Below are 24,279 nucleotides of genomic sequence, written 5' to 3' on the forward strand. Positions count from 1 at the left end.
GAAACAAACAAAACCGGAACCAACTACACATGGCAATGAGGAAACACAAAACAATAAACTATCAAATAATTCAAATAATCTATGAAATAAAATTCAATACACCATATAAATAAACACCAAATTAATAAACAAAATAAATGTAAACAAACATAATCCTATATAAATCCAATGTTACAGCTTATTACCTATTATAGAAAAATTTGTTGCAGAAAATTGCAAAAGAGAGGCTGCCCCATTTATTAAAAGCACAAACATATGACGTGCAAAATAATGTTTTTTTCTCCAATTCTAACCACCACTGATATTAAGTATTTTAAAGTACAGATCAGTGGGATAAATAGGTTACCGTACCTTTAATGCAGCGTTTTCCTGTAGCGCCATACAAAGCATATCGCGCATGCGCCAAGTTAAATATTATGGCGGGGAACGAAGGCGTCAACAAACCTTTTAGCTGCTGATGCACAGTTGACTCTTGACTGAACCAGAAAGATGGTTGAAGGTCCGGGTTGCACATTAAACGGAGAGAAAATCCGTTCGAAAGTCAAGAAAGGACAGAAGCTGAAAGAGCTCAGAGGCACTTTGATAACATCAAACGTAAGTTAATGTCATGTAGTAGTAAGTTAGTTAGCAAAAGCAGCATTTAGCCACGTAGCTGTTGTGTTGTCTTTTGCTGCTGTTAACTGGTTTATGTCCTTGAACAGAAAAACTCCTCTGAGACAAATGCCTTCCGCTGTTTTCATGGCTCTCAGTACACCCATGTCGAAACCCTGGGCAAGGAACTTTTCATGTACTTCGGTCCAAAAGCTTTAAGGTAAATAAAAAAATAAAAAACAAAACGGCTACTAGTTTAGTCAGCTGATTGGGGTTTGGGTGATACTCCAAGCTATGTCATGTGACCGGATTAGGACTTTCTACAGACTTTGTTGTCACTATCACTGCGTCAAATACTTTATTTGATAGCAGCAGTTGCCGACCGTGGAGCCTGCATAGTGTTTACATGGTGTCACACGTTTTGATATCTTATTTAGCTGTGCCAAAATCAGTCAACCCCCAGATTTTGTGGCTTCAGCTGGAGGATTAGCGGCACAGAAAACAGTGAAGGGTCGAGCAGACACTGACAGATGAAGTGTCAGTGCTCAGCAGACAGACCTCTCTACAGTCTCTGCTTTCACAGCTATCAAAATTTGTGACCCTGTCTGTATCTGCTTCTTCACAAGCTTGAAATTACTATGGAGGCTCAATCTTTGGTATCAGCTTTCTGCAAAAATACTGTCAGTAAAAATGATTTTAAAAAGTTTCATGTTGAAGTAAAGCTTACATTTCCCGAAAGTGTCTACTTAAATTAACATTGTATTTATTTGTTTGTGTTGTTTTCTGTGTTGGACCCTTTACTTTCTTTAGTTGTTAAGAAATCTGTGATTGTAGGAGGAAATGGGTGACTGATATTGGAAAACAATTTGTATTTTTTCAACATGTAATTGTATTTCTGCACTACAAAGAAGTATATTTTCTGGAGAGTCAACTGGCAGCTCGTTTGTGAAGAAAATAGCGAGACAGGAATGTGTGTTTTCCGCTTACCCAGTGAATCACATACCCAATAAATAAATCAAGACACTGCAATGATGCGAGAGGTGTTAACATCAATGTGAAAATATATTATTTAACAGTTTATATAAATAAATATATATATCTAAATGTCAAGAATTTAAAAAAGCAACTGTATATACCCTGTATTTGTTTCTGTGTGATTTTTTTTTCATTTATTTGGTGTTAAGGTCAGTGGATAAGCCAAAAACAGATTTCTTCTTTTTTCCGCAAATAGGATTTACACCAAGAAATACAGCTACGTTTTTCTTCTTACAACTATCTACTTAAAAAAAAAAAACAACAAAAACATAAATCTCTGATGGTCCTCATGCAAAAACACAAACAAATATATAACATTCATGTAATGAATACTTTTGTGAAAACAAAATATCTCCAATAAACTTCAGCTTTATTGTGAGTGCATGCACAGTCATTAAACTGTATCATATACTTTATTTTGAAAAAAAAAAATCTAATACCAAAAAACTGAGTGTTAAAAGTATTTAATTAATCAGTGTGAACGAGCAGCCAGAGGTGTCAGTTCTTTCCACCAGAGCTCTTGTGAGGATAGAGACTGTGATATTTATTATAGAGCTGAGTGGCCATGTACCAGGCCACCTCTCTGTCCTTCTGTTGTCAACTCAGGAATTTGTCTCTTACTTTCTTTCATACTCTCATCCTCCAGAGTCCACTTTGGTATGAATGGATCGATGCGTATAAACCCTGCTGAGAAGAGGGATAGAACGGGCTCCGCTCCAGTCTTGGAAATACACCTCACCAACGACATTGTGTGCTTCTTTGACAGCACTGTAGAAATAAGGTAACGGGGACACCAGCCTAGCCTAGATAGATGGAGGTGGCAGAAGTTCACCTTGGGGTATGAGTCTCATTCAGTGAGTATGCCCTATATTATGCTGTGGCTGTTGTTGCTTGAAAAATGCAGCCCTTTTAGCTTGACATTTGTCCTGAATATGACCTGCAAGGTCCTGGTGTAATGTCTGTTTCCAGACGCACATTTATTTCTCCTGTCTGAAAATTTCACCTATGCTGTCCCATTTCATAACAAACAAACCAAAACAGAATATATGAAAGAAACAATTTTGAAATGTGTAACCTCAAGAGATCAAAAGTTGACCTGATGACACACTTGCAATAACAGAGGCCATACGTTTTTATAAAATCTCCCGGTACTAAAAAGCAAGTGTGCTTTCAGGTTAACGGAGGACTGCGAGCAGAGAATGAGGGCCATGGAGTGTCTGGATGTGTGCTCCGCTAAGTTCAGCTTCTGCCGTTCTGAGGAGGCGGTGAGGAGCCAAAGTGGCAGGATGCTTTGTGACGTTCTCCTAGACCAAGCCGTCATGCCGGGAGTCGGCAACATCATTAAAAACGAAGCCCTGTTTGACTCTGGCCTCCATCCAGCCGTGAAGGTATGGAAAAGATGATGGATTGTGTTCAGCGGAGGAATAAAAAAAGAGGGTAAAAATACAAGACAACTCTCACAGAAAAAGTTTAAGCCCTTGTATTATTGAGTGATGCATTGCAATGAGGAGGGTGAAATAGGGATAAGACAAACAAACGCACTGCGGCACAGATGTGGCCTCCCCTCTGTGCATTTCTAAAACAGAATTTTTTAAAATTTATTTTTTTCCCCTTTATATATACTGTATATGCATGGTCTTTGTTGAATTTCAAGGCTTTTCCCTCAGTTTTCTAGCAAATATTCATGACATAGCCATTAGTAGCTTATTTTGTAATTATTTTGTAATCCTGATCTGCAACTGATACATAAAATAAGAGATATTGAATGCTTCAAATTGCTCTTAGGAATTTTTTTAATAAGCAAACTAAAGATGAAAAGTGTAATTTTAGAGCGACCCATTCACTGCAGGTAAGAGACACTTTGCAGCATGACTACTTCTATTACTCAACTATTACCGGGGGCTATGCTTCACCAGGATGTCTGCCCCCTTTAGAAAGTATTACATGTGGTATAAGAATATAGCACACAGGTCCAAAGCATTAATCTAGCACTCTTGGCCCCTTCTTCTTCTGGGACCACTGAATCTTTGAGCTTCTCCTCCATTACCAAGCCCCTAGCTGTCCTGAAAGAGCAACAAGTCCATTTTTTCCCTGCACTTTCTGAGCCAGACTGAGGTCCTTGCAGCCTTGGTTACAAGTCTGGATGTGATTTTTCTCCATTGCATCATTTTAAATCAGGTTTTTTCGTTCACGTCTGGTGTTTTTATTGTTTATATGCTTGTATTATTGATTTGCTGACTGTGAAGCACTTTTCGCCTCTGTTTTGAAATAAAGGGCTATACAAATACGGTTTATTCACTCTCTGGCTGTGAACTGTAAGTAACTGCTGCTTCATTTCAGGTTCAGCAGCTGACAGACGAGCACATCCACCACTTGGTGAAGATGACTCGTGATTTCACTCTTTTGTTTTACAAGGTTAGAGTTTGATATATCAAATGTTAAAGTGGGCTTGTTACAGACCTCGGAGATCTGAATGGCTTTCTATAGATGCATACACATTTACTCTTTGGTATTTAGCTGATACTTCATTCAGAGTTATTATTCAGAGTTTATTATTAGTTTAACTAAAATCCTTTTTTGTAAAGAACAGAGAGCATAAGTCAAAGAGCCGCTGCCTAGAGAACAGATAAAGCACACATGCCTGTCTATATATGTATATATAATAGACAAGTGAAGGAACGTGATTTTTTCTTTGTCGGTTCTCTTTATCCTTCTGTTTATTAATGCTTGTCTGCCCTCCTCATCTCTATCAGTGTCGCAAATCTGGCTCTCCTCTCTACAAACATTACAAAGTCTACAAGCGTCCCCAGTGCAGCCAGTGCTTTAATGCCATCACAGTCTGTCGTCTTGGAGACAACGGCAGGATGACTTACCTCTGTGAGCGCTGTCAGAAGGGAGATCCTAGCAGGGTTGACATCAGGTAAAACCCCCTGTAGACCTTTGGCACTTTGACTCAGAAGGTATTGTCTTGCATTCTCGTAAGGACTGTTCCTTTGAAGGTTTGTTCAGATATTGTTTAGCAACATGTTACCAACTGTGTTTAACATCAATGGTAAACCTTTTAACATCCCCCCCCCCCCCAAGCAATGCTTTTTTTTATGCCACCAATCAGTATTCTGACTTTCATGGCTGACATTTTATTTAGGATATGTACAAACTGCAATTACATGATGCTCTATTGCTTTTCTGCACAGCAGTGCTCCGGTGTTAGGATAAAACCTCAAATCCTCTTATAACAGTAGTTCTGTAGGTTTTTGTTTGAATTCTTAATGCACTTGTTGCCAAAATGTAATGCCAGCGCAGAGAGCAACATGTTTAAGCTAGGTGTCACATTTCATAACCTAATCTTTGCCGAAAGTTCTAAAGCTCTTTAGATAATATGTTCAAATTTAGAGGGGCCATCTTTGCAGGCAGATGGGCTTGGCAGGGAGTGGGAAGTGTTATGGGGGGAAATTAATGCGCATGTAAGGCTGCGTTTGCCAGACAGGGCACAGGCTCAACACCTCCTGGGCTATGTTTGAGCAAAGCTTTGCGAGGGGTTATAGTCTAAAGCCCTTACAACGCATTACACAGCTGATAAAGCAATCTGTGAGAAGTTTCCTGAAAGCCGCTGCTACTTTCTCCCTCCATGACTGTTGGCGTTGCAGATTTGCCTTCTTGTCAAACATAGTCGAACTTCATGTCAGAGCACTAACGTGCACGTTTGGATTCTTGCATCTCTTCATCTTCTGCTTGAGCTGCAAATGTTTGTCTTTACATTTTTCTTTTTTGACTGTGTGGTTTGTAGTCAGGTTGCAAGAATAGTTGTTGAGTCATTTATATTTGTTGCTCATTTAAATTTGCAGTTGCTATGATTAATTGTTTTAAATTAATGCTTACTAAACATCTAAACTGCTCAATAATAAGATGACAACGTGGATTAAACTGAATATAATTTGTGTCATGCCATTTTGTGGCCAGTCTGTTATGGTACATCTTTACATCAAACATTAACAGTCCGTCCAGAGAAAGAAAGAACTTGCAGTAGGCTCTCTTCACTGCATTTAAATTTAAATAATCCTCCCAAAAAAGAAAAGAAATGCCTGGGAAATAGACTCATGAATAAATCTTTAATGTCATCGTTATCACTCACTCTTTACTGAATCTCCTCCTGACCTGTCATTATTCCTTAAATAAGATGCAAATTGAAATCTTATACTTTACTTTTTTTGGATTCTTTCATATCTATCATCTCAGTGATATCTTTTATATCATTAAACTAAACATTACAAAGTTTCTAGTGTAAAGGACAACTATAAACAGTGTTTTGTCTTCCTAAAATTAGTGTTTACAACACACATTATAGATAACTGTAATTTATGTCATATTGCCTTGTACTGAAGGGTAATTTTCCAAAAATGAAATTGCACTCAGGTGTCAGTTTATTAGGCACACTTTGCTATAACTAATGCAGTGTAATACAACAGCCCTGCAATAAATCCTTCCCCTGTGAAGGTTCTATTGTTCAGTTTTGTTGAATCTGTTTTGGAGAGGTGATAATTCAGTTTCATGTTGGTCATTGAGGCAGCAGTTTGTACTGCTGTTGAACTGTACTGTGTAATGCTGAGAGATGTTTGGAATATTTAGAGGCATTACTGTAAAAACTCGGAATGATTGGAAGATATATAGACACAACTGTGTGACGTGTTCACGTAATAATGAAGTAAATGTGTGTCTGTGCGAACAGCGAGGTAACCTTACATCTGTTTCTATACAGTAATTTCAGTGTCATTTCACATTTTTAATTCAATACTTGGCAACAAAGATTTATTAGAATCATCCTTGTTGTACTGTTTTTGTTCATCCAGTAAGCTCCCCCTCAGAAACAGTTTGATCGGTTGGACCTACAACGAGAGAAGCAATGATAATGTGGGTAAGAAGGAGGAAGAGGACTGGGCCTGTCAACTCTGCACGCTCATCAACCAGCCAGCAGCAAAAGCCTGTGATGCCTGTCTTACTCCAAGACCAGAGGGTGAGTGAAATGTTCTGCCTTTATAGTCACAGAATTTAATGAGGCTTTGCTAACAGGAGCTAAAATAATCGTCGCTGTAGTTTTCTGAATGATAACGTGGACGGTTTGACAACTGTGCTTAAGTACTTCTGAGCAAGACTGTAAACACTTAGTGACTCTGCAGTCAAGTGGGCTCAGCTCTCTGTGGTTGTGTTTGTATGTTGCAGCACAAATAATGAGCACGTCTGTCAGTTGGCTATTTTTCTCTGACTGTCTTGAGGTGTCTTGTGACAGCAGTGAAGCAGTATGAAAGAATAGTTCTTGCTGGGTCTCTGTTTCTACAACCAAGTCACAGCTGAATGGCTCATTTAGTATTTTTTATTGTTTTACTATCACACTGACAAACTTCAAATAAATCAAATAATAGCCGACTGAAGAACTGAAAAGCTGTACAAGTGTCACTCCACAGTTTTGAGCTTTCCAAGTAATTTTCAGATAATGTAGTCAGTCCAAATAGAAAGGCATTGTTATCATATTTCTTTTTGTATTCACAAACCCTTATTTATTTATTTTTTAGATGTCTGCTGTAGAGATCATCTATAATTCAGATTTCTAGGAGTCTTTTTATATTAATCAGAGTTTGGTTCAGTCTTTTAAGACAATAAAACATTCCTACTTTCACTCCCACTTCCACAGGGAGATGAACACTTTTTAGAGGGACTGCAATACCTAATTATCTGAGCTCTAACATTGTTGAAATCAATGCTTGAAACAGGAGCAAACCTGAGTCGCCAGGATATACAAATGTTCATGTCCACTTGCGTTTTACAGCAGAGAGTGTGAGTAAGTAAGGATATAGGCTGTATTTTTAGATTTCTTGGAAATCGGTGAAAATGAACAATGGACGCTTATTTCTCCATGGAAAGCTGACTGAGCACTCTTGTTCTTCTGATTTGCATATGTACATTTATATCAGTGCATCATCCACAGTGGCTTTGCTCAAGGGCACACAATAGCTGTTTTTTGTGGGACTGTAGAGTTACACTGACTCCCAGCTCCTTGTTGATGACAGATTTCAGGTCCATAGTCGAAAACATGAGCTTATTTTCAAAGTATGTTAATGTGGGGGCGCCTTTCGCAGAATTTTCCATATGGGCATTTTTAGCACCACAGACTGTGTGACACTTTATTTGACTACACAGCAAAGCATTATACTGCTTACTAGTAAATTTTATAGCAAGCTAACCACTTAAAAGTAACAGCAACCTGCATTTTATGAGTACCCAGTGTATGAGAATGAGCTGCAGCTGCTGAACCTGAATTGAGTTTCTCTCTGGCTCCGTCTCCGCAGTCCACAAAGATGACATTAGCGCTGAAGCATCACCCTTCACCGCTGATTTGATTAAATACCCCTGCACCGCTTTCAAGAAACCACAAGAGGAGCTCAAAGTCAACTGGAGGTCTGCATTCGGGACTTCCACCCTTGTTTTCTCTGACTTGAGCAAGAAGCCAAAGCCTGTAAACTTCCCGCTCTCCCCAGTCGGCAGTCATTTGAATTCCTTGGCGGCAGGAGGAGGTTTATATAAATACAGCGTCTGCCAAGGGACAACAAGCCCCAATTATGCCTCTGGTGGCTGGCAGAAGCAAAGTGTCGAGCTCTCCAATGGGGAATCACTGGCCTCCTACAGTCACCCATCCAAGAAAATGAGAATTGATCACAGTCCCTTTCCCAGTAACAATGCTCAAAATGGAGCCCCCAACTCAGGGTGAGTGAATCTCTTACTTGGCTATTCATGAATAAGTTTATAATAAGAGAACTTTTTTGCAACTTCAGGGAGATGAGCGGAATAAAAAAAAAAGCATGTGACTGTAGAATTTTAATGCAACATTGTTGGAAAAAAAAGTGCACATTGATAAATAGCTATGGTGGGATTCCAGGCATATAGAATTATTATCAGCACACATCATCACACACGGTTAGAAAGAGGATGTTTGCTCGCTAATAAGTGTTGATGTGACAGGTATTCCAGCGTTTTATTTAGCATGTGTTGCAAACTAATAAGACTGTTTCTTCATTTCTGTCAGTACGCACAAAATGGATTCGACAAGCCGTGCAGCTTCCATTTCTTCCAGTCCCAGCGCTCCTTGTTGTGCATCCCATTGTCGCCCAGCTGTAGTCAGAGTGGTCCGCAAGGAGGGGGAGAATAAGGGACGGCAATTCTACTCCTGCTCGCTACCAAGAGAGACCAAGTGCAACTTCTTTGAGGTGAAAGTGGAAAGCAACTTGTCTCTTTGGCACTGGCTTGAGTTTTAGGTTATCAGCAAACACTGCAATATGTTTACAACAATAACAGAAAGCATCAACAAAGTTAATAAAATCTTATTTTCTCTGTTGCAGTGGGCAGACTTGCACTTTCCTCTTTGTCACCATGGGAAACGCTGTTTAATGAGGACCGTTCTAAAACTGGGGCCCAACAATGGTCGGAATTTCTACACTTGCAGCTTTGCAAAGGGTAAACAATGTGAGTTTTTCCAGTGGGCAGAGAATGGACCAGGGGTTTCCATCCTCCCTGGCTGCTAATGTGTTTATAAAATGCAATTACTTCTAAGTAAAACTTCTACATTTCCAGAGATAAACTTATATGAAAAGTTAATGGATAATACAATATTCCCAGCACAAAATACACCCATTTCTGACAACTGTACATTCCATGAGGAAAATCCATTAAATGTATGACCTTCAGATCATACCAAACACTTTGCTTGAAAAACATGTGTTGTAATTGCCAATTTGCATTTATTTTGAAATATTGTGTATCTATGTACATCTTTTAAACACTTGCTTTAATGTTATCATGATAAAATTGTGATAAATCTAATAAAGAACCCAAACGGGTGAAAGAACAATTAACCTTTGAAGTGAACAATGTATTTTTGAAATTACATTTTATTTATAAATCAAATCATCAGCATAAAAATCAAGTATGAAAATTGTGGGAAAAGAGATGCATACGTTCATACAGTATTTAAAAACAATCGACTGATTTCAGGATTGGTGTGTCGGTCTCAGAGTTTGACACCATGTAGTGGAACTGGTTGAAGCCGGGAGCTCTGTTACAAGCTGCACCTGTGGACATGAAAAAGAAAACAATGTACAGTTATAGGAGGAAAAAACAGTATTTGAATAGTTCATTTGCAAAAACAGATAACTCCGTTTTGATAAATTTTCAGAAAACTTTTTTTTTTATTGTTTACTTGAGATAATATCAAACTGAAGTTGAATGTATTTGACTCAGTAGTAAAATACATGACAAAATAGAGAAAAAATAAATTATTCGTGTTATTATCTCAAGTAAACAATAAAAAAATGAGTTTTCTGAAAATTTATAAAACGGAGTTACCTGTTTTTGCAAATGAACTCTTCATTTCTTTATAAGTAATGTCGCATTTAGTTGTAGAATCAAATGTGATTTTTATCTGCATATGCTATCTGAATGACAGACCCTATTAGCTTCTTCCATCTGTAAATCTAGATATCTCTACATTCTGATCTCAGTTCTTTGTGGTAAAAAGTAGAAAGCATGACGAAGAAGCAACAGAAACAGTTTAAATGTAGCGTGAACGGATAAAATTTTGAACAAACTGTTATTTGAAGATAAAGAGGTTATGAGTTTTTGAAGGAGAATGGACCGATAATGTGTCATTTTGCTGTCACGCTGATTTCAAACTATGTTATCGTTGTGAGAAACGAGCAATGTCGAGGTAGAACAGACAGTTGAGCACTTCTGAACAGAAGGTAATTTACTGTCACTTTTATGTTCAAAATACTGGATTTGCTCGTATCTGACCTTACAGGCTTTACTTCTACTGGTGTTAGAAAGCGTTTCTCTGAAAATTTCAAAATGCAAACATCACAAAATTACATTCAGCTAAACTTTAAGCAAACGTACTATAATGTTCATGGTCAGGTTTGAGCAGATTTATTACCTTTGATAAATATATTTTTTGTAATAAAGCTACAGAAAAATGCATTCAGCGCTGTAAGATTAGATTATGTTTACGTCTAGGTATAGCATCGAATTTAAAAACTTACTATTATTTATAAAAGAGCAAGAAACAATTGAGATTACCACAAACTTGTATTTTTCATACACATTGTGTATGACTACACTGTTATCTCAGTCTGAGTTGCACTAGATTTTCTGAAATATGCTTTTTCAGATGTTTACTGTGTACGTCTGACATGCTGTTAGGTGAATATCAGCTGAATATATTTATGGCCACATCTCATTACCTTTGGCAAAGGAGCATTGCAGTCTGTATTTGCGAACCCAAACACTCACCATAATGGCCTGTTGTGTTAGCACAGATGATGGCTCCAAAGAACTCGGAGTAATGCCTCTTGATTCTGGAAATGGCCGACTTACAGGCTGCCGAGGGATCGGCCCCGGCCCTCATCAGCTCCACGGCCAAGTAACTGTTGGCAGGATTACATGGAGTACCATGAGGCAAACTAACAAGTGCTGTCAAGGCCACCAACCAGGATGATGATAGTGATGTTCTTGAAATTATAACGTGGGATGCAGCTGATGCAAGAAATAATATGATATTCGGAAACCCTAAAATAAAAAGCAGTATTATTCCCAGGATCACGCCATGGTATGCAAAATCATCATGCCACTTCTTGTTAGGTGTTGACAAGGGTACAGCATCAACAAATTGGGAGAAAATGTAGTAATTTACCATTATTTTTAAATTGCTTCCCCTGAGCAGACACTAATAACTGTCATTAACTCCACTAGCCTGAGGTCAATTGTATATAATGACGAGTGACACGTCTGCAATTGGAAAAACTGACCTCTGAGGAAATATATGCTTTTCAAAACGAAAAATAGGTAAGAACCTTCAATACATCTGACGAGATGAACCATGTTACATGTTATTTTTAAGACTATACAATACGGCAGTCAGTGAATAAAATCCCTATTTTTGCACAAGTGTATTTCATCTATGAATATATACTAATCAACCAGAACATCATAACCACTGGCAGGTTGAAACACTTGCCATCTTGTCATAGTGAAATGTTCTGCTGTAAAATATTGGATCATGGCATTCATGTGGCTGTTACTGTGGCCTGTACCACCCATCTGGATATTTTTTTAAGACCAAACACACCCCATTATGCCCTTTAATACAGCAAAAACGGCTCAGAAGTGCCCACGGCATTGATGCAGATGAGTTATTGCTTTTTACAGTAAAGTCCATAAGAAGACTTATGATTACACTTACCAGTTATTTAACAGCCAGGAACAATTTGTGCATTTATAAATGCACTAGTAACATGGTTTTCCTGGAAAAACAACCCCCCACTAGTTCCAGGAAGTGAGACGGAAAACAGTAATTGAAATAGGCAGTCCTTAGATTTTCATGCACCACGATGAAGGCTGAGAGCTACTTAGAAGAACACTATGTGTGCTCACCAAACTATCCTGGATAAATCAATCTTAAGAAAAAGGAAACCCTTCTGAGACTGCCATATTCTCACAGCCTGGAAACAAACAGTCGCTTTTAGTGAAATCTTGCTTCTTCTGTGGAATGTACAAATGACAGTTTGGGGGCAAAGTAGTCACGCCTCCACTCTTTATTATACTATTTATGTGCTTCCAGCTAGAGGCACTCAACCAGAAGATGGCTGTTTAAAATATACACGTCACAAATGTCAATATTTTGCTGAGATTTTTTTTTCCTGTTCAGGGAAAGCTACATAACAGTGCTGTTACTCAAAAGGTAGCTGGGAAATAAACTCAGGGTAGGCTGTACGAAGGATTCAGACAACATGTCTTATGGAATTTAAGGTGCGACCTGATGGCTGTATATTTATGTAAGGAAAGATGTAAAGCTCAACACTCCAACAGATGAAGCATTTATGGCGCTGCAGTAATCAAGCTGTTGTTACCTGAAGCAAAAATGTTTCTGCAATTCACTACTTGGGTGAAGATCGAGCAATCTGTTAAAAATGTAGGGTTTTATTTTTTACTCTGAGCTCACAATCAAAAAGAAACCCTCCTTTACATGATGCACATGTCTCAGATTATTTTCCTTTTATCCATATTATTGGTTAAAAGATCTATGTGGGTCTAAAGATTTCTGATTTTCCCTTGTTAAATAACCCATTTGATGTGTTTGAGGCTATCATTTTCCCGCATGCAGTGGTGTAGCCAGTGACAGAGATAAGAATACAGGAAAGACATTTTTAATTTATGGAGGACATGGTTGAGGTACCTGGGTAGAAAGCGCATCATGACGTCTCCATCTCCAGTAGCTGCAGCGCCACCAGCTGCGCTGTCTGCATAGGCTCCTGCACCAACAATAGGAGAATCCCCAACACGACTGCAGGATAGAAAACATGACCAAACACAGATCAGTGTCAATATTTAATGACACCAATCTGGCAAAATGTTCCTAGATAATACACACTTCAAGTACATTTAAGGTATTAAAAGTCAATCCAATGTATACGCCTTACATTTGAATACCTCTGCCATGCAGTAATAATAAAAAAAAATCATTCAAGGTCTTCCCCTAATGTGATGTAGGTGGTCACAAACCTTGTTGTAAAGCTCCAGTAGGAATCTGTCTGAAATGTCAAGAGGGCATCTCTACCACAGTGATGGGCTGCTCATCCATCGTGATGAATCTAGTTACCCCTCTGTGGTCTTTCTGGCCACTGTCTCACGGAAATTTCTCTTCTTTTAAAAGTATCCTCCAGAATGTGCTGCTTCTGTGCAGCCTTTGTCTGACATACCTCAGTGAACTCACTGTACTATTTATTTTAGGTGCCAAATCAAATTTGTAGTATTGAATGCAGCCCTGATACTAGTCTTAAAACACCTGTAGGCATTACAGGTAGATGCTGAATTGATTTTCTTTTCCAGTTTAAAATATTTCCACACTGTAGACACTTTCACATCCTGCAGCAATTAGTGCTGTCCGTCCACCCTCCAGTCCAGTAGGTGGCAGTAATGTGCCTTTGTTGTTGTTCGCAAACTGCCAATCAAACCAAAAAAAAAAGAAAAGGAGAGCAAATCGCAATCTCCCTTTACAATAAAAAACGATCAAGCTTAAGTTTGTGTTCAATAAAGTGGACACCATTCAGTCATTAAATGCCTTGATCCGCCTCAGTTCCAATCAGCTCAGATCAGGACAATCTAAACTTGAACCATCAGTGCATAAAACACCAACTGGTGTATCCAGTAGCTGTGTAAAGCTCCCATATTCATAAAGCATTAAAGATGAGCGAAGATAAAACAATCCCTCTAAAAACTCTGAGTCTTGGAGCTCAGATGAACATAATCTACATACCCTGGAACCTTGTGAGTAAGTCCGTTGGTTGACGTACCAGCAGCCACGTGACCATCTCGATCAAGAGCAATAATCCCTGGTGCAAAAACAGCACATAGAATACTGAAAGACCAGTCACTGCTTGTTAGTTTTTAGGAAAAAGAAAGGTCATTGGAAAAACTCATGTATGTCAGTGCTGACACTGATGAGGGTTTTGAGCACACTACTAAATTCCTAGCAGCTCCAGGTGCTCTGATCAATACATAAAGCTCGCTCAGACCCATTAAAAGAACTCGAGTCGAAGGATAACTAATCACCGCCTGTCTTGGATCGCATCTTTTTAGACAGAAACACAAATTCAAGACCTCAAAAAACTGAACTATCCCCTTGTAAAATCTACTTTAGTCTGTGTGTCTATGCTCATTTCTGTTTGGCCTGTTACACTGCTACACATTCTCTTATACCTGTCTTGTTTCAATGAGGTGCTGGAATACTAAAGTATGAAATGCCCCAGGAAAGCTGGCTTCGGTGTCAACTGATAAAACCTACCTATAGTGTCATGGGAGTGCGTATTAGCATGCGGTGCCCTCTTGCTCCGTGCCACTGTCGCCTTGGGCCTGTAGGGTCCACAGGACTTGGAAGGATCTGGATAGACATTCTTTTGACAGGAAAGAAAACTACATCGCTGTTTGCATAGTAGCGTCATCCTGGGACTTAATTACTGTCACAGCCACACAAACAAGACATGCAGATCTGTAGGCACTTTGATTTACCATGATTTAATTACACAAAACCCTGAGCACTACTGTCAACAGGTGGTTTGGTATCTAAGATAAAATAATATGAAGTAGGTGAGATTTTTTTTCATCTCCTTCTGCAGTCAAATACCATATTATGATGAAACACAGACTGTACCCGCTCATTCATTCTAAGCTGTTCTGAATAGCCAGCACAGACTGCAATGATTATCTGTCTGAGTGTAGAGCAGTATGACAAAGGGTATCCCCGTCTCTCTAATTCAAGGCGTCGTCTCCGCTCTTAGAAGTGACTGAGTGCACTGGCTCGACCTGCTGGGAGGTGTGAGGAGTTCATTCTATTCCTTTGGTGCCACAGGTAAGTGAAATTCTGCTAACAACTGTCAAATTTTAAGATCAATGAGGAGTGACGACAAGCTGTGATTTTTGTAAACCTCTGGGAAAAAAAATGCCATACCTTTTGTGCAGCCTCAATTGAAAATGCGAACTAAAACTTAGAGGTCTTCTAATACAGAATATGTGAGACAATTACTTTTTTTTTTACCAGGCGTTCATCATGCCAACGTTTAAATTCGCTTGCCTTTGTTCCGAAAGTGTATGTGCATTATTCATAAAGCAAAGGCTGCTATATTACCTTCATGAAGGTGAATGTAAAACCCTTGAAAACATTCTCCTTGCTTATAACTAATGCAAGTGCAGCTTTTTCCCCCCAGTCACCTCAGCAGCATTCTGAAGATTTGCAAAATAAGCACATCGAAGAAATAATGTATTTACGATATAAAAGGAGAATAATTTTACTTTTTATACTTTTTTTCTGGAGATTCAAGCTGTTACAATTATGAATTTATAGCCAACCTAAATCTTATTAAATATTAGTCTGTCACTTCAGGTGTGCTTATTTTTCTAAACAGACATGGATTCTTCAATTTATGATGGAACTGTACATTGTTTCCTGTAGGCTTGTATCTTGCATCATTTTTCAGTATTTACAGATTAATATTTTCAATGCGCATCTCTACAACTATTTTAGATGTACTCTACCTTATGAAAGAAAAGGTTCTATGAGTAGTTCAGGGAACCTTGAACCAATCAAGCGAGGGGAAAATCTGGATGGTACAAGTGGTTTGTTCCTGAACTAGAGTCATGAAGAGTTGGAACACAATCTGTCCTTGTACCGGGTAGCCCCAAGTAAAAATGGTGTAAATTAGATCAACAGAACACTGGATGGTCTCTGGGTTGAGACCAGTTGACGTATTGCGGAGATTTTGGGATGTTATTGGGGGAGTGAACGGGAGAGTTTTAACGGATTGCAACAACTCCGTGCTGTGGGGCATCGCCTCTTCCACGAAAGCTGACTTTTTATGAACTACTTTAGTATGCCTGTCAATTTCGCAGTTTAATATCAATCTTTTAGAAGCAGCACGCCTGTAGCCGACACAAGTGAGGAAAAACACACAGTTCCACACGCACACACACACCTTTCGATAATTAGGTTGGCAGTTGCCCTTCAGCCACTGGGAGAAAATATTCAGAGATTTGTTGGTAGTCAGGTCTTCTGCAATGAAGCCCATGTTTTCGGCAAACACAGAAGCTATAAAGAGAGAAGAAATACTTTCAGGTCAAGTTAAACATTCTAGACCACTCTGACCTTGGGTTATGAGGAAAACAAAGGGTCACAAACAAAGAAGGGACTGGAGGCAATCTCATTTCATTTAAGCTTGTAGCCTTGGTTTGTGAATGTGACAAGTTGCTGCTGCTCTGAATAGTGGTGACCTTCCCTCTCCCTGAAGAATGACGGTTCAATTAAATGAATAAGTTGTTCTTCACACACAAACTAAAATTATTTGATTTCAAAGGTACTTATCAGACTGGAATAAAATGTTCCAATGCTGGCTTATAGTTTCCTTTAAACTGCTTGTCGAGAGGTGCCCTATTATTCTTTCTCTGCTCACATACCGCTCTCATGAAAATAATATAAACGCATGCTTATATATGCTTTGTTTCCAGGCACTTCAGCCCTCCTCAATCAATGTTCTAAACATTATACAGTAGCTCAGACTCATGTGGTCATTATTAACTGCTAATGTTAGACTTCTACAGATTAAAGCTTTTACTGTGTCTACAAGGCTTTATCCCTAATGTACTAAGTGCCCACTTGAGATAACTAATGCAAATTCAAGTGTCCTTAAAGCATATTTCTAACATTTCCTTTCCACAAATCTAACCCTTACAAAGGAACTTGCATTAGATCAGTAAATAGAATTTCCATACAACCTGTTGTTCAAGTAAATGAATGAGTTTCAGAATGTCAAGATTATTCCTTTTCAACATCAAGCATAATTCTTTTGTTTATTTTAATTAACCTTTTGTGGTCAACACGTACCCGACTCTCCGACTAGCAGTGTGTGGTCAGTGTGCTCCATCACGGCTCTTGCAACTCCAATGGCATTCTTGATTCTTCTCAGGCCTGCAACTGCGCCAACCTCCATTGTATCGCTGCTCGCAGAGAGTACAGAGACAATAAACATTCCTGCAGTTTCTTGGACACAAATAGCATCTGCAAGTCATCTATTGACACAGTGTGGGTGCATGTCTCAGACGCTGCCCTCACCCCGCTGACCCCGTGTGCTTTTCCTAAACAGCTGCCCAGACATTATTACAAATAGTGTATTGTCTTTGGAAGCAACAGAGAGTTAAGAGCTGACGCGTATAAGTGATTTTAGAATATAAATTTATGAAAAATGCCTGCAGTGTAATGTTCAGCTTTCTTCATGTGAGTGAAGTTTAACCCCAAGTTCTCATGAGTTTTTTTGAGTCTGAAGTTAGTGATTTTATTGTAATTGAAAGTGTAGCCTCAAAAAAAAAAAAATCATAGAGTTGAGTCAACTGCTCCCGGACACGATATGAAAAATTTAACATTTTTACAGAGCTCCATTTTATTGCCAGACTGCGCTATTGGATTACATTAAACTGTACAGGTGTTTAGATTCTTGCGCTCAGAGTGCACAATATGCCCGCTGTTGATAGCTACTGGATTTCGTACGCAGCTATACTGGATCATGTGTGGGAGCCTATCCTCTCCCCACAATGCATTCATGGCTATGTAACCAAAAAAAGTCAATTTTCTGGCAAAATGAAAGGAGGAACATTCCATGGAGAAATAACAAACAGCTTGCCGCTCGCTTTTTGTTGTGAGCTGACATTTACTTCCAATATTAACTTCTGAGTGTGTAAATGTTTAGATTTAAGGACCGAATAATTGGCAAGCTTTCAGATCCTGATGAGACACTTAATTGGTGTTTTATTGAAGCAAGGCTAGCAGGAAAGGTCAACCAGTTAAGTCTGTAAATGTTACAGGTATAAAGACAGCACCAGCACAGGTTGCAAAAACATGAAATAACTATGTTGACAGCCGCCAGTGCCTAATAAACATGATGAAGACGTTGCACATTTTCAATCAAATAGCGGTAATTTCTAATTTTAAGAAGTGTCACAAACATTTCTTTGCTCATTTATAAATAGTTCAGGCTTAATTAAATAGGACTAAGACTTAACATTTGGGAAGGATAACAAATGGGCTTGCACTGTCTTACAAAGCTGTTTTTATGGTGCACAAATGACAGTTAGTACAGACAGATTTTTTTTACGTTAATGATCTTTACAGCTCAACTATACTGCACTGTAATTTTTTTTTTCTTTTTTTAGCATGCCATGGCCTATTTTTTACTTTTAGTAACAGCGCACTGTATGTCCATGCTTTACCCGTTCATGATCATGGCATCCAGCGTGGTCTCTCCAGACTCGTCTGGGCTCCCGCCATAACCCACACTGCCATCACACTGCTCCATTTCACAGCGGGCACAGCCTTTCTCCACTGCATCCAACACTGAGCCACCAGCCTTCAGGGCATTCCATGCTGCAGATGCAAGGACTCATTCAGCATGTGATATGCAATGAAACAAGTCCCATGCCCAGGGTAGGAAATACAACCTCTGCCAGTCACATTATTGAATCTGACAAGGTGTGCTCACCCTGTCCAGAAAATCTCTTTTTGACTAGATCCAGTTGAGTTTGACAAAGACACTGCTGATAAGACAGATACCACAAAATATTTGACAAATACAAGAAATATATCTGTAAACATGCAATAAATTTAGATATTCATTGGCTTCGGTTGATAGTTGATAGGTTCAAAAAAGCGTTCTTTTAAAAAATCTCCTAGAAACACGTGACAACAATATCCTAACTCACCTATGCTTTTTGGAGGTTTCCAAGGTCCCATATTGTGCCCATAAGGTCTCACATATCCTCATAGTGTTTTTGATTTTTTTAGTTTTCAGCTACACCATAACTGTATAAACCCTGGTTTGATGGCAGTTCAAAATGGACAGTTTCACTCTGAAAACCAATGATCTGCTGCTTTCCCCATCTGCCAGAGCTGTCAATCACAGTTTAAGCTGGACGGCTGTTGGTTAGTCGGTGCAACACAGCACCTGGGCCAAATTCCTCTTACTGGCTTGTAAAGCTGTGAGGCTGACGAGGTGTGTTGTGGCTTGAGGAATGGCACAAGGGATTGTTTATCTGAATAGCTTTTATTTTACACCTCCAAACAGAAAAAAAACACAATAAAAATGGATTTTCACCTTATGGGACCTTTACATTGTGTTAAATATGTGGTACATATTCAGATCTTTTCACCAAATTTACAAACCTAGGTTGATTAATTCAAATTTCCAATCATGTGTAAGATGACCAGTATGATGTCTTCCTACTATAGCTGAAGCATTTGGTCTCTGATCTCCCAAGTGCCTATGAGGGATCAAAATACCAACTGGTAGCACTGCCACCAGCTTGGCTCTACATTTACAGACTATTCTATTATGTCCAGCAGGATGTTACCACAAATTTCTGCTTTTATCATTTCTCATTTATCAATCTATGAATTCTATTCATCCACTAACTCTGTGTGAATTTCTCTCAGAATATAATTATTTTCCCTTCATATCAAACACAGTATTTCACTCCCTTTCTTGGAGAAACTGCTGCAGAATAGAAGAGGAGATTAGCTTTCTATTGTCAGCTGCTTCTGTTAGCCCCCAAAGGAAGAGAGATCTGCATGGGCGGATCAATAGTCGTGGCTCACAGACTACACCTTTAAGTATCTCCCTGCAAAACAGATAGCTGGGTGCATTTTTCATTTTCATAGCCACCACGGGGAAAAGAAGTGACATCCGTCTGATAAATTAAAGGGCATCCATCTATCAAATAGTGAGATTTTGAAGTTAACTTTAATCACCTACAGGTCTGAGCTGTTGCATGAGGTGTTTTGAATACCATTTCTATCAATTCTTTTTTTTTTTTTTGTGCTGAGCTGCGCACCTGGTGGAAATCCACTTGACGGATAAGTCACAAGCAATTTGAACATGTCCAATGTATCATCCTGAAGGAAATCAAATAGAGTGAGGGCACATGTGGCAACGGCAGTTATGAAGCCTAGTGGGTTTTGCCCATTTCATATCCGCATCTAAGACCTTATTGGTCTGATATACTGGTCAGATAAGCTCAAGCTTATTCACAAGGAAAAAGAGGGCAAAAAAAGAAAAGGTAACAAAAGTACAAAATTTGAGGGAGAATTCTGAAAAAATAATGGTTATGAAGCCTGCCAGTGATTGCACAGCACCACACAAGCAACACAAACACATTCCAGTTCGTGAAGGAAACTTCCTAAATGAATTCAAATTGGACCAACATTTTCAGAATCAATAAATCTGTTGATCATTTTCTTTAGAAAAAGATCAATCATGTGATCCATAAGATGTAAGAAAAAACTGGAAAATAACAATCAATCAATCAATCGACATGTCATTCACCATTTCTCTCCATCTAATCCGATTTTGTTTTTGCTGTGTGAATTGTGAATGTTGCTCGTTCCATGTGTAGCCATGACGTCAGTCTGTCTATCATTTTTATTCTCCGTCTGCCTCGGTCTCTCTTCCCATTGATTTTTCCAGTTGTGACTATATATTCCTGTGACTATGTGTCCTAAAAATGTTGATCACTATTTCCTAATTTTATTCGATAGTGTATAATTTCTGTTTAGTAATCTAAAAAAATAACACTTCTGATTATTATGAATGATAAATAACCCAGTGCCAATTTGGTGTTGCGTGTTTTAACTTACAAACACACATTGTTTGTTTTACTGATGTCTTTTTTATTGTTCTGTTTTTATTTATCTGTTTTTATTTCTGTGTTCAGCACTTTGAAGGAAAGCGCTTTATAAATAAAGTTATTATTATTATTATTATTAGAACAAAAACATACAACAAATCCTTACATTTGAGAATCAAACAGTGGCTGGTATATTTATTTAGTAAGTGAATAATAACGTGTTATTATATAGTTATATAGTTAGCAGGTAACCAGGGCTCCAACTAATCAATATTTTCATCATCCAATAATCTGTCCATTGTTTCTTCTGTTAATCATTTAGTTTTTATTCTACAAAATGTAAGAAAATAGTTAATAAAGCTGTCAGTCAGTGTTTCCCAAAGCCCACAATGACATCCTCAAGTGTCTTGTTTGGTCTACAATCCAAAAACTGTCATACAGGAGTAAAGAAACCACAAAACTTCCAAATTTAAGAAGCTGTAATCATATAATTGACACTTTTTTTTAATTAAGAACCCACTCAAATGATTAATCAGTTACAGAAACAGTTGCAGATTCTTTTATAGTCGACAAGTAATTGATTAACCAACCTATTATTGCAGCTCTACAGATAACTAGACAAGTAATTATTTAGGAATTTAAAGTAGACTTGTTCTTTTAAAAATAAATCGTAATAATAATATCATATACTCATATGATATACTACAAAAAATAAACCATATTAGACTGTCAGCCTTGATGCAGATGCATGGATCATCTTGTAATGATTTCTCTGCAGAGCTGAACAATTATCGCTGCTGTGTTAACATAAATACAGAATAATTGTACAATATGTCTGTTGTTAGACTGATGCACAACAGTTTTAGTGACTTAACTTTTGTTGTAATTGTCAAACTGAAAGGGAAAGCACAGCATACAGTAAAATAGTGTGTAAAGTGCAGCATTTTTTTGTGACGAACCTGTCCAGGGATATTAAAAGCCCAGACAAATGCAGAGACAATACGTTGGTGAGCTCTCATATCTGTTTAGGGGTGGACTAATGTACCACAGCGTCACATGACTGAGCTCCAGACTGATTGAATGTCTTCAAACTACTCTGTGTACTAGGAAATACACAGTAAAAGTCTCCTACCTGCATACGTGGCGTTCTTGAAAGGCCAGGTGTTGATTACAAGAGGTAACGACGAGTGTCCAAGTGGGAACAGCAACGTTAACGAGCAAATCAGGAGCGAAATTAACATTTTGTCGTATCGATTAATGAGCTTCACAACGACTCTGTTTCATTTCACCGCTACTATTAGAGCGTTAACACTTAATGTCCCAACTAGACTAAATAATACAAGAGAAAGGAGGGCTGTTACAGAATCCGTTTGATATAAAAGCTGCAGTTAGATTTAATCGATCATTACACTTAAACTTCCTTGTTGTGTCACATGCGGAGTGGGCGGAACCTGTCTTAAAGGGACAGTGCACATATTTCAAAGCAGAGAGAAGCAAAAACAAAACAAAGGTGACTGGAATAACCTTTAAGCGTTTAAATAATGCATGCAACACCATTTGTTTTTGTGAAACAAATGAGGAAAAATAAATGTAAAATGCCCAGGGATTTAGTTCTGAATTATTTATTTCAAGAGTCAATCAGTGTCATTTTGGGTAGCAGTGTTGTTCCACCGCCTTAGGTTTTCTTCAGGGTTTACTTATTTGTTATTTGGAACCCAAAACTTTGTCCTAAAAATGTTTTGACAGAATTTTAAAAACATGTATATGTTTTCAGACCTGTGATTTGTTTATTTTTTAATTCTTATCCTCAATAAATAAATAGAACTCACACAACGATGGAATTTGGTGAGGACACCGACAAAATAGTTTCCAGCAGATCCAAATGATTTAGTTCCTCCATCAGAGGTTGTATCTTTAATTACCAACCCTTAGAAAGTGAAGAAGGTGCAAACAAGGATAGTATTGGGGGCCTGGATAGTTCATGTTAGTATTTAAGGAGGTGTCTACGTTTCCTATTTAAAATAAGGCTTTGGTCTACTTTTCCTCAACTTTGAGGTGTCTAACGTCAGTAGAATTTGATTTATGGCAAATACGGCAAGCCAAGGTTCCAGTTTCTGTCATTTTGACATGCGAAAATTGTGACATGGACTCACTCTTAAGACCACAAAAACTGGTGTGTCGAGGGGTCTCTGCATTCTCGTTTTATGTACAAAATTTCAAGTTGCTTTTATGTTGTCCTCGTGTAGAGATTTAACAGCTTATTTTGCCCCACCAAATGTTCCCAACACTTCTACTGAACAGCAAAACTGATGGTGATTCAACACACATCACAGCGAATCTCATGTTTATTGAAACATATTCCACTTCTAATGCTAATTGTTGTAACAGCGTTGCCAATTTGTAGCTTTCTAACAAGCAAGTATCTCACAACAAACAACATCCTTAAAGTCTCACAACTCGACAGCCTTCTTGGTAATACCCCCAGGCGTCAATCTAACAAGACCGGGTCCCTATCTAAATTAATGGCGAGAAAGCCAAAACTGTCATTTCAGCTGCAGGTTTAGAATCACCAGTCAAATCTGTTAAAAAAAATACTGAAAAAGTTTGATGACTTTGCCCCAAAATAAGCATCTAAAGGCATTTCCCAACTGTCTAAATGCTTTCAAGTTGGGATGCTACAAAACAGAAGATTGAATTTTGAATGGAGAGGCGCCACATGTGGCATACAACTACCATCTTTGTCAAAATTCTCCCATATATTTCCATTAAGGATTCTGTGAATAGTCTCTTCTAACAAGCTAACATGACAATAACAAACGTACTACTCTATTCTATATTCATGGTATATACTATCAATCATTATTTATAGAACATTTTCAAAATCCAAGTGATAAAATGTTTCAAGAGGCAGCACGATAAAACAGACAAGTCATAAAATCATTAGAATTTAAAAGACAAATATAAGCACAATATGATGCAACAACAAAAACCGCAGTTTTAAAAAGGGGAAAATATCCTTATTATTCACTGATTTCTTCAGGCAGATGGTTGTAGAGCCTTGGGGCCTTGACTGCAAATGCTCTGTCCGCTGTAGTTTTCAGCAGACACATAAAATCCTCTGCCTGAGATCCTCAAAGTGCATACTGGTGTGTACGAAACTAAAAGGTCAGAGCTATAACTAGGAGAGAGACCACAAAGGGCCTTAAGTATAATCAGTACATTCTTAAAATCTATCCTTAAAATGCCCTGGGAGCCTGTGTAAAGAGGCTAAAGCAGAAGTGATGTGATCTGTCGGTGATGTGATCTCTTGGTTCTGGGTAAAACCACAGCAGGAACTTCCACTTATAGGAACAGGTATGCAGGGTGGTTTTGTAACCTGACAATTTTCAGTGG

At 38.3% G+C, this 24,279-nt stretch overlaps 2 protein-coding genes across 2 annotated transcripts; one reads left to right on the top strand and one right to left on the bottom strand.

Annotated features, from left to right (window-relative positions):
• The first annotated feature begins 426 nt into the window (after positions 1-426).
• Positions 427-9,387, top strand: neil3 (nei-like DNA glycosylase 3). Its single transcript, XM_022210853.2, has 10 exons — positions 427-594; positions 702-811; positions 2,273-2,407; positions 2,801-3,014; positions 3,967-4,041; positions 4,380-4,546; positions 6,474-6,637; positions 7,968-8,382; positions 8,702-8,882; positions 9,015-9,387. Exons 1-10 carry the CDS (start codon positions 490-492, stop codon positions 9,195-9,197), a joined length of 1,749 nt encoding a protein of 582 aa, XP_022066545.2. The 5' UTR covers positions 427-489; the 3' UTR covers positions 9,198-9,387.
• Positions 9,388-9,545: 158 nt separating this feature from the next.
• Positions 9,546-22,327, bottom strand: aga (aspartylglucosaminidase). The gene is made up of 9 exons (XM_022210864.2): positions 22,019-22,327; positions 18,478-18,631; positions 17,099-17,211; positions 16,194-16,306; positions 14,510-14,618; positions 13,982-14,057; positions 12,902-13,009; positions 10,960-11,093; positions 9,546-9,743 (listed from the first exon to the last, which is right to left on the bottom strand). The coding sequence occupies exons 1-9, from the start codon at positions 22,125-22,127 to the stop codon at positions 9,643-9,645; spliced, it is 1,017 nt and encodes a 338-aa protein (XP_022066556.1). The 5' UTR covers positions 22,128-22,327; the 3' UTR covers positions 9,546-9,642.
• Between the last annotated feature and the right edge of the window lie 1,952 nt (positions 22,328-24,279).

Source organism: Acanthochromis polyacanthus, chromosome 10, assembly GCF_021347895.1.
Source record: "Acanthochromis polyacanthus isolate Apoly-LR-REF ecotype Palm Island chromosome 10, KAUST_Apoly_ChrSc, whole genome shotgun sequence".
In the NCBI taxonomy this organism is placed as follows: Eukaryota; Metazoa; Chordata; class Actinopteri; family Pomacentridae; genus Acanthochromis; species Acanthochromis polyacanthus.

What these genes read in the sequence shown, in the direction of transcription:
- neil3 (XM_022210853.2), top strand. Translation starts at nt 490, where the DNA reads ATGGTTGAAGGTCCGGGTTGCACATTAAACGGAGAGAAAATCCGTTCG. An exon ending in TTCGGTCCAAAAGCTTTAAG is followed by an intron (nt 812 to 2,272) that starts GTAAATAAAAAA and finishes CTCATCCTCCAG; the next exon opens with AGTCCACTTTGGTATGAATG. An exon ending in CCTAGCAGGGTTGACATCAG is followed by an intron (nt 4,547 to 6,473) that starts GTAAAACCCCCT and finishes TTGTTCATCCAG; the next exon opens with TAAGCTCCCCCTCAGAAACA.
- aga (XM_022210864.2), bottom strand. Translation starts at nt 22,127, where the DNA reads ATGTTAATTTCGCTCCTGATTTGCTCGTTAACGTTGCTGTTCCCACTT. An exon ending in CAAGAACGCCACGTATGCAG is followed by an intron (nt 18,632 to 22,018) that starts GTAGGAGACTTT and finishes TTGCATCTGCAG; the next exon opens with CATGGAATGCCCTGAAGGCT. An exon ending in CTTACTCACAAGGTTCCAGG is followed by an intron (nt 13,010 to 13,981) that starts GTATGTAGATTA and finishes TCTATCCTGCAG; the next exon opens with TCGTGTTGGGGATTCTCCTA.